The 10,623-nt window shown below is 40.8% G+C and overlaps 1 protein-coding gene across 1 annotated transcript in view; it reads left to right on the plus strand.

Annotated features, from left to right (window-relative positions):
* galnt18b (UDP-N-acetyl-alpha-D-galactosamine:polypeptide N-acetylgalactosaminyltransferase 18b) overlaps positions 1-10,412 on the plus strand; it is a gene marked incomplete at its 3' end in the record, with an annotated part of 87,510 nt that extends 77,098 nt beyond the window's left edge. The window contains exons 9-11 of the mRNA XM_080729557.1: positions 1,699-1,794; positions 5,279-5,443; positions 10,266-10,412. Coding sequence (XP_080585683.1) covers positions 1,699-1,794; positions 5,279-5,443; positions 10,266-10,412 — 408 coding nt within the window. The remainder of the gene's footprint in view (positions 1-1,698; positions 1,795-5,278; positions 5,444-10,265) is intronic.
* Between the last annotated feature and the right edge of the window lie 211 nt (positions 10,413-10,623).

The raw sequence follows: 10,623 nt of genomic DNA on the forward strand, positions 1-10,623 counted from the left end.
ACAGAGAGAGAGAGAGAGAGAGAGAGAGAGGGGGTGTTTTAACTTTTGACTTGTTGGAGTGCTGAGAAATTGGACTTATCAAAAATGAATAGCCAAGATACTCACGTATGCACAAGTAACAAGCAGGAACAGGTGTCTGCTGTCAATTGTGGTCTAATAAAACTATAAATACTGATGGCAACAGCCGTGTGATGTCTGCTCCCCAACTGTTAGCTTGGTGCCTGTTGTCTAAGATGATTTCTTCGTTTTGAAGAGCTGAAAAAGGCACATGGTTTCCGGAGTCCGTCCCTTAAACTTAGAGGATGTGATACTGAAAAGCTAGGGAATTAATCATAGCAATGTGCAATTTTCTTTTTCTTGTTTTTGGAGCTGTGTGGAACACAAGCTCCCTATACGTGGCCGTGTGTATAGGTATGTGGGTGGGTATGTGGGTATGTGGGTGGGTGGGTCTGTGGGTCTGTATGTAGCCTGTATGTAGTAACCCTGGGTGACCAGAGAGGTGCTGTTGAGTCTAGCCTGCCCTGAGCATCAACTGCAATACACACACACACACACACACACACACACACACACACACACACACACACACACACACACACACACACACAGCTCCACTTCGAACAGAGGTTCGATTTTTTATTTCACCATCGCTTAACCAGGAGTAGTCCCATTGAGATTCAGAATCTCTTTTACAAGGGAGTCCTGGTCAAGACAACAGCATAAAATAAGAATACAGTTTAGCATAGCTTTTCACAGGCCTTTAACAGTTTCATGTAAAAGAAATGTCATAAAGCAGCAACATAAATAATAACAACATCATGTCAAAAGAAACATATAAACCATAATTTAACATAGAACAGCATTTGTCTTTTTATTTCATATAAGATGATGTCTTGCAATATTTGATGTCTACTGTACTTGTTTGTCGTGTGTCTTGTGCTGTTTCATGATAAATTATAATAAAATGTAAGTAAAAAAAAAACAATAACAATAACTGATTTAGCATTCAATAACAGAACATTCAGCATTCAAGTAGTCCTTAATCCTGATAATCTTCCACGTGTTTAAATGTATGTAGTTTGAGATGACTCTGTAGCTCACACCAAAATGAGGATGATAAAACATTAAAAGCACTTTCACCAATGACTGTGCGAGTTCGAGTAATAACGTACATAAATTTACCATGGGATCGAAAGGTTAAAAACACTTAGGTGTAAGATTCAGTGGAGAACATAAATAAGAAGGCAGTTCATACAAAATGGCCTTATTGTAATGCAGCATGATATACAGAACTTTCATGCGTTTGCATGCATATTCAGTCTCATTTGACTGAATCTAAGTTGACACCATAGATGCATTTTAAAGTGACACTTACAATGAAACCTGTATATGTGACACACAAGTGACTCTGATCTCAAAGCAAATCATTTTGTGTGTGCGTGTGTGACTGCGTGCATGTGTGTGTGTGTGTGTGTGTGTGTGTGTGTGTGTGTGTGTGTGTGTGTGTGTGTGTGTGTGTGTGTGTGTGTGTGTGCGTGAGTGACTGCATGTGTGCGTGCGTGTGTGTGTGTTGTGTGTGTTGTGTGTGTGTGTGTGTGTGTGTGTGTGTGTGTGTGTGTGTGTGTGTGTGTCTGCGTGCGTGCGTGCATGCGTGCGTGCGTGCGTGCGTGTGTGTGCGTGTGTGACTTTGTCCTTCAGCTGAAGAACTCTCTGAAGAATGACCTGTGTCTAGACCAGGGACCAGACACTGACAACGTTCCCATCCTGTACCTTTGTCATGGGATGACACCTCAGGTTAGAACACCCCTTAGTCATCTCAAAGCCATGTCACTGCCTCCAATGTCATCCAATATTAATATATCACTCCTTTGTTTGCTTCCTAGCCTATTCCACACAGGGAAACGTTCCACTCTGCTGCTTTCTACTCTTGATATAGGGCACTGTATGTGTGTCTACTTTGGGATTTGATTACCCTAAGACCTGCATTACATATAAAAGCAGGGGTCTTCTGTTTATGGAAACATTCCTTTTTTTTAAATGCAACCTATTACAGTATTGCTCATTTACTGTAATTAAAGATGCTTACGTCTTTACCACTTTCAAACTGGTGTCTCTAATTTGGCTATAATAGGCAACATATTTGAAAATAGTAGATCTACGCACTCACAACTGTGAACACGTTTCACTACTAGTTATACAAGGAAGTATACAGAAGTTAAATCAATACTTCACCCATAAATCTCAATTCTGTCATTGTGGACACGCCCTTGTGGCTTCATTGCTCTTTTTGGAATTCTTAACAATGGCCCAGGTTTGCCATTGCTGTCCGTTGTTTTGGAGAAAGTTCCTACCAAGTTTTGCTTGCAAACTCCTAGTGTGCTGTGTGGACATAGAAACTTTATTTATCTTTCAGCTGTCAAGGGGGTGAGTCGATAATGACAGAATTCCTTTACAAGAGAAAAAAGTCAATTCCCTCAGACACTTTTGACCTCTGCATTGATTTATTTAAAAAAAGGCAGCCGTTTCGGTCACAAACACCTTTCTCAAGACGATGGAATTGGATCTTCAGGGATTTGGTTCCCTGCACCACAAAAGAGACAAAGCAAGTGTTTTTTTTTGTGTGTGTGTGTGTGTGTGTGTGTGTGTGTGTGTGTGTGTGTGTGTGTGTGTGTGTGTGCGTGCGTGCGTGCGTGCGTGCGTGCGTGCGTGCGTGCGTGCGTGCGTGCGTGCGTGCGTGCGTGCGTGCGTGCGTGCGTGCATGTATGTGCATGTGTGTTGACTTATATAGAACTATTCCTTTAACCACAGATTTTATAGAACAAAGTGGCCTATTTGTTTTCAACCTTTTGTTTTCAACGTCATTTATTTTATTGAAGATAGTCCATTTCTTATTGATTTTCAGTTAGTAGACTGCATTGCATTTCTGTAAATGTTATGCAGAGATGTTCTTTATTCAGTGTACTTCACTTGCGCTTTTATCCATAATTGGAAAAGGTCTACGTTAACATTCTCCTGATAAACATGAGCTTCTGATTCAGGGGGCTCAGTGGAGTTGATAACAACACGTATCCCCCCGACACTCTATCTGGGTCATGCTGACAGATTGATCTCGGCTTACTGTAGATCATTATGTGTCACTGTCATCACACAAATACGCTGTTTTAAAAAGCGGAGTTCTGTGTTTTTACCCTTTATTACAAAGCAATTCTTCTATTATTTCCAATTAAATCACTTTCCTCAGTTATTGGCACACCTTATATATTGTTTACCTTCTCTTGCCTTTGCTTCCTTTAAACTGTTATTGATCTCTAGATCGTATTATGCCTGAGGAGATTGGTTTATTTTTTCTATCGCCTTGCTCTGACAGGTGTAAAGTGGTCCAATATTATATAGTGAGACTAAAAGCTTACAGTCACATTATCTGTCAGAGATGCTTCATACTCATTGCATCTGCATTGATGTTTATGCCAACGTGCAAATTAAAACTGGAGAGACGTCTGTAATAAGGACCTCAAATAAGCTGTAAAAGCTTGCAGACGCTGGCCTTCTCGGAACACTTCACACATTCAAACAAACCCAAAAGACAGATACAAGTCTGCATCATATCCTGAGAACTAGAAAATATAATTGCCTTATGAATCTTCTCTAAGAATAACAAAGAATGAAAGAAAATGAGCTGTTTTTGTAGTTTATCTCATTAACTTTTTCTCTCGGCTCTCTCGAGTGTTTGTTAGAGCTTGTAGATCAGCTATACGACACCTATTTTTGCACGATATATGACAAACTATATAATAGGACTTAACCTGTTCATAGATTTGTTGATATACAAACATTATCATAAAAAACAAATGCACTTCTTGATTATTCGATTAATCTAAAAAGTATTGAATGATAGTTGCAGCCCTAGTTAAGTGTAATCTCCCAACCCACAATCAACTGATGGTCATCTACTGTAGCTCTCCAGCCAGCTGATACTTTGCTTCTAGTATTTTTTTATTGCGACCATAGGTCGCATTTACTACCAAAACCTCCACAGGCTGTCTGTCTGTGAGTGAGTCCGTCACACGTCACACGTCACACTTTTGCCCTGCTCATATCTCCACAACCGTTGCACCCATCCATGCCACATTTTGCACACTCACTCCTTACCTGGCAAACTACAACCTCCAAGGACCCCCGGAGCTCCAGGGACCCCCAGGTCCCTCGGGGACCCCCAGGTGTAAAAAATGACCAAATGTGCAAAAATGACCAAATGACCACCCCAACGGGGCTGCTCACGGGGAATTCCTGGGGACCACCCACTCCTGGTGCTCCAGAACGGATGCAAAAGTGGTGGCGCCCCCAGTGGAGGACCCCCTCCACTGCAGCTCACATAAAATGCCGTAACTCGGGCTAGGAGCGTCCGGGAGAGCCGGGGCATGTACCTATTCGGCCGCCAAGGTCGCTTATCTCCCGATTAGGGAGTCTTACTGGTATTAGTATTATGGACAAGACATATACTGTACAATCATTAGAATCTGAACACGCCCCTGAACCTGTCTCTGTCACGACACATGCCCCAAAACACACTGCTGATTCTGTTCCTTCCACACACATGTCTTTTGTTCCTTGAAACTATCATCAGGGTTTGTTGGCTAATGACACACAGAAGAAGTGCCCTTGAAAAAGGCAAATATTAATGATTACACCAGAGTGGGTGCAATTAGCAATTTCCTGTTGACTGGTCAATTTATATGCACCATTCGTGAATAAATAATGAGCTGTTTACTGTACTTCATTTCCTGCAAATGCCTGTGCACAGTTCAATCCTGATAGCTGTAGTATGAATAAATTGGCTTACTACGTGTCAATGCCATCTCAAGAGTATCAAACCCAGAGGCAACAGGCAACCCATTGGTTTCTCAGACCATAATGTAATATTGCTGCTGCCAAAATATAGACAAATAATTAAAATCACAACCAGTGTGAAGTGAGCGGTGCCTTTGAGCAGTGTTAAACTATGTGAATTATTCTGTTCCACTTGGTCACCCAGCAGTATTGCAGCTGTTGCTACTCATACAAGGCGTATGAGTATACTCATACCTACACACTACCACTCAAAAATACATAAAATCCATTCAAACAACCCACCACAACTAGGTCATTATTCATTCATTTCCCATAGATCTGCATAAAAACACAAGGGCCATTACTAAATGTCACCTTCTGGTGGGCTGGATTTGCCACACTGACACAATGCAGGGTGTAATCAGTACTGGATGTTCTTGTGTGGTTCCAGAATGTTTACTACACCAGTACTCAGCATTTACACATCGGGGTCCTCAGTCCTACCATTGATGATGATGACAATAAGTGCCTGGTGGACGTCAATAGCCGACCACGTCTTATTGAGTGCAGCTACGCCGCAGCCAAGAGGATGAAGCTCCACTGGCTCTTCACTCAGGTGAGAAACCATATTGACCAAGAGAAGCACAACACAACCCATCCCATTGACCATAGCCACATGGTACTTACTCTGGGCAGTTGGAAACCCCATCCCAATGGTAGTGTTGATTTTGACAGCCAATTTAGATTTAGTTTTAGTCATAGTCTTTTGAATAACATTACATTTAGTAAGATTTTAGATTTTAGTCGATTAAGTCTAAAGTTTATTTTATCAACAAAAGTGTATTTTGGCGGTGCCATGATGGCATAGTAATCTGATTTAACGCTTTTGTTTGCATGCTGAAAATAGCAGATTTACAGTACAAGCTCAAAACGTTGTTAGCTTGTAGATCTGCTATTTTCAGCCCAAGTGCAACCAAATAAAATGACTTGTCTTTTAGTTCTACTGGATCTCTTCTTCACTAGTCCCTCCCTAAAATGTTAGTCTAGTTTTTACTTGTTGACAAAATTGTCAATATACCGGTATTTAGTCTTAGTTTTAGACATCATAGCTTAGTTTTTATTTAGTTCTTATTTAGATTTAGCCAGTGAAAAAAGGTTAGTCTGCTAAATCAACACTGCATGCCCGACGGGATATACGGAAAACACGGTTCAGAGTCATTATGTGCAACCATAAAATGTGGTCATTTGCAAATGAGCCTGTAAGGACGATTGTTGAAACAGATTGGGTCCTCTTCAGGGGGCATTTAAAAGCATGACTGGCTGCTTGACCTGCCTGAGCTTCCCTCATTAAGGGCTGACATGGGGCACACAGACTGAAAGGGACTTTCATGGGTCACAGAGTTCTCCACATTCCTGCAAACCCACAAAATGAAGAGTAAATAAATCATAACGATTCTCTCTATTGTTATTAGGAGACAGGCTTTGTCATTGGTTGCAATTTTGCCATAGCAACAGCCACAGCACCAAACTGTGCGGTTGGAGACTTGCTTTAATTTGCTCACTGTTTGTTATGAAAGACAAATACAATACTGTCAGCCATAGAAATGTCATGCTAGTCAAATAGATTTGACCTATTGGAGCTTATATAGCTATTTTATGTTTGTTGTTCAATAAACACCTAATTTGTGGTGGTATATTACATTCCACTGTACATTGTTCTTTTAGCCATGTAATAGACTTAACCACATATATGTTTTAAGAATGTGGTTGTACTACAGAATACCCCAAGTGTGAAAGGTTTTGTTTGCTTGATATTTTATGTATCATATTTTAAAAGAGTGGCAGTCTAAATGGTTACTTGACGTAGTATTTTATAATTTAACATGTAAAGGGTGGGACATATAACCGCACTGGAGTACGGGCTTAATTATTAATGGCACGTCTGCAACATTTCTGAAATGCATTTTTCTCAAATGGAAACAGCAACAACTCTGGCATTCATTAGGGACACATAAGTGCACATATAAAACTAGAAAGATACAATTGGAAATTGCAAGTGTGGATGCCGTGACACGAATTTTGCAAATTAATTTCGTCTTACATTTGAATTTTCACCATTCAAGTCAATGGGGAAAATTAATTCACTAATACATTAATGGCCATATATGGAGATCTCTGTGTCAGTCCTTGTCCCTTTTATGCCCATATATGGAGATCCCTGATGTCATCAATATTAAGCCAATATCTTGGGAAGTCCATATATGTACATATGATGTGGTATATGATGTCAGACATCTATGATGTCAGCCATCTCCATATTTGGTCAAAGTTAACATTTTCATTAAAGTCAATGGAGAAAATTAATTCACTAATACATTTATATAAATTAAACTATATAATGTATCTCTTAGCAAAATGCACGCGGCATGTGTGTCCCGATGAAGCCGGTCGATTTGACATATGTCCCAAGTGCGTGCCACCAAAACTGTGGGAGGAGTAGCGCGGCAAAAAGAGTTTAGGAGACCATGGAAGATGGAATAAAGTCCTATAAGTACTATGGCAACCACACTAATAAACACTCAAATCGCTGCTATCTATCACTCCCTGGTTACATTTGCAGTCAACATTTGGTTTCCTTTAAAGATAGTCCATATACAGTAGATGCAGAATTCCACATACTGATATTCCATGATAACGCTTTTGAGGGGCCATAACAGACACTAAATTATGTTTTATATTATTAGATAATGATGTTATTAGATAGAAAAGAAACTCTCTGATGAAAATGATATAAGACCAAATTGAGCTGGTTCTAAAACAGTGGTTCCCAAACTTTTTAGCTTGAGACCCAAAAGAGAAATTAGACCCAGACTAGTGAAAACAGCAGATCGGCTATCTTCACTACTTGTTAAACATTTGTTTTCTAATCTATGGAATTTCTTAGATTTTGAAATTACATAGAAAAATCATTGCATTTTTGATGAAAATCTTAGTTTTTTGGGGAGTGTTTTTTGATTGCTACAATATTTATCAAACCCACAGACAAACCCCTTTCATCCTACACACGCACGCACACACGCACGCAGAGACTTCTCGCATTTATTGTAAGATTATAGGTGAACATTTTTGAAAGATTTAGCACAACAACGACACAAACAAAGTATAGAATTGGACAATGTATATCAATAAATAAATCCAAGGTATCTCCCGGCAGCAACGATATGTTGTTTACTTGTTCATAGTTACTTTGTAGCACCTGTATTGTTGACGAGAAGCTGACAAGACACTCCAAACTTGCACTTTCACTCTGGAGAAGAGCATCTGCTGAATGTCATCATGAATCAGGCTCTATGTGACTGGCCTTGGGCTGTATGTTGCTCTCACATTATTGGACCGAGCGTTACTCATTTATACTATGTAGTATTGACTATTGATTGCTTATTGCCCTAAGTTTACTTGTCAAAAATAATAATAATAATAATCATTTTGCCAGAAGAAGCTGGAATGTTTGCTAGTCCGCCTTTGTGCTCTCTCAATTGAGATTCTAGCAGGATTCTCATCAGACTCTATGTCATATTGAGTTTGTCACTCATCAGCTGCTGGACATTGTTTTCATTTTAAATTATGTATTTTGTTCTTTCCTCTACATGCCCTGGCTGTCAGTACAAATCAAACCGTTATTATCATTCCGTTTCGTCATTCTGTCCCAGCTGTTACCTTCTGAATCTTCTAGTACGGGATTTCAAATGATATGTGTTATCATAACGGCCACTTAAAAAAAGAAATCCCACCATTGCTACAGCAGAGACTGCAGAAATATGGCATTTTATTGTGTTGGGGTTCTCTCTGATCAAGTAGAATTCTGTCGTTGTCGGGCGAAAACGCTTTGTTAATAATCTACGTTGTGAGCTTGTAGATCAGCTATTTTTGCTGCTTTTGTGTGACACTGAAGTATGACGAAGTAGAGCATGTTGTGTGTGGGGAAGAATCTGTGCAGCCAATCTGAAAATCTTTGGTTCCTATAGCGAGTGTGTCTCTGCAGTGGCAAATTGATTGTTGTTTGTTTTCCTGGAGACTAGCACGTTGATGATATCAGGTAGACCTGAGAACAAAGTCACTGTGGAGAATCAACCTAAAGGTCACTGAGCTTTGGGTTCTTGTTAACCACATTTACCATGGCGTCCCTATATTGGGCATGTTGTTATATATGTGAACATTCTTAAACATAGCATAGTCCTATTGGCCTATGCTTAATTTATACACACTAGCCCTTACCCGTTCAAAGATATGAGCTCCAAAATGATGTGCAGTGTGTGGGTTATGGGATGTGCACTGTGCATACAGTATATGAGGGATGGAAAGTAACTTTAACTGGTGCTTGCATGATAATATGTAGGAGCATCAATGTAAGAAATACCCGTTTCGTTTAATGGCTACAGAGATACTGTTCCCCCCCCCCCCCCCGCCCGCCCGCCCGCCCACCCGCCTGCACACACACCCGCCTGCACACACACCCGCCTGCCTGCACACACACACACACACACACACACACACACACACACACACACACAGAGCTGGTTAAACATTTTGCCTCAAGCTAGATGCAGAATAGATGTGCCTCATGCTAGATGCAGAATAGATAGTAGATACACCATAAAAATGCTAATATACAGCATACGATTTGTGAAAGTGACAAACGGGCTTCACAGTTATGTCAGGTGTGTTCATATGCTAATGGTGATGCGATTTCAGATCAATTGCTCCAGCCACTGAGGAGAAACGCTGTTTCAGACAGACAGACACTCACTCACTCACTCACTCACTCAGACAGACATTCGCAAAATTATAGTATAGATGGTATGCCGGGGTTGTGGAGCAAAACTAGCAGATCGTATGATGGTGTGAGTGTGTCTTACATGAACCTTTTAACCTTTTTATCTTATTTTTCTTATTTTCTTGTATTATTATTATTTTTTTTAGGATTTGATTTTGGGCTTTTTATGCCTTTATTTGATAGGACAGTAGACTGACAGGAAACAGGGAGAGAGATGGGGAATGTCATGTGGCAAAGTCGTCCGGATCGGGAATCGAACCGGCAACGCCAGCAGGCATCATAGCCTAGTATGTGGTATGCGCCTTGACCACCAGGCCAGCGGGCGCCCCTCTTGTATTTTATTACAGTCCACTACTATCATTATCTTGTTGTGTATTGTATTGATGTTAGCACAGTCTTGAAGCATGCCACACACAATAGTTTTTTTACCTGTATGAGTGAGTGAGTGAGTCAAATAAGCTCCTTGATTCTTTCGTGACATTCGTGACTCACATCGCTATATCCGTTCACAATGGTACAGATTTGAAGAAGCCTCACAAAGCATTGTCTGGGAGAGGTGCATTATAATTTGATCCATCCATAATTTGTTTTTATCTTCTTTCAGGGAGGATCCATTCAGAACAAGAAGTCAAAGCGATGCCTTGAGCTGGTGGTGAACAGTGACAGTGAGTTTGGATACCAGCTGGCTCTCCAGAAATGCACTGGACAGAAATGGTCTATCACTAATACACTGCTCAGCAGTTCACTATGATGGAGTCTTGCAATGTACACTGGATAGCACACTGGACTAGAGTCAGCAGCTGAGCTGAGCTGTGTGTGTGTGTGTGTGTGTGTGTGTGTGTGTGTGTGTGTGTGTGTGTGTGTGCGTGCGTGCGTGCGTGCGTGCGTGCGTGCGTGCGTGCGTGCGTGCGTGCGTGCGTGCGTGCGTGCGTGCGTGCGTGCGTGCGTGCGTGCGTACGTGC

Source organism: Nannobrachium achirus, assembly GCF_963921795.1.
Source record: "Nannobrachium achirus genome assembly, chromosome: 7".
NCBI classification, from domain to species: domain Eukaryota; kingdom Metazoa; phylum Chordata; class Actinopteri; order Myctophiformes; family Myctophidae; genus Nannobrachium; species Nannobrachium achirus.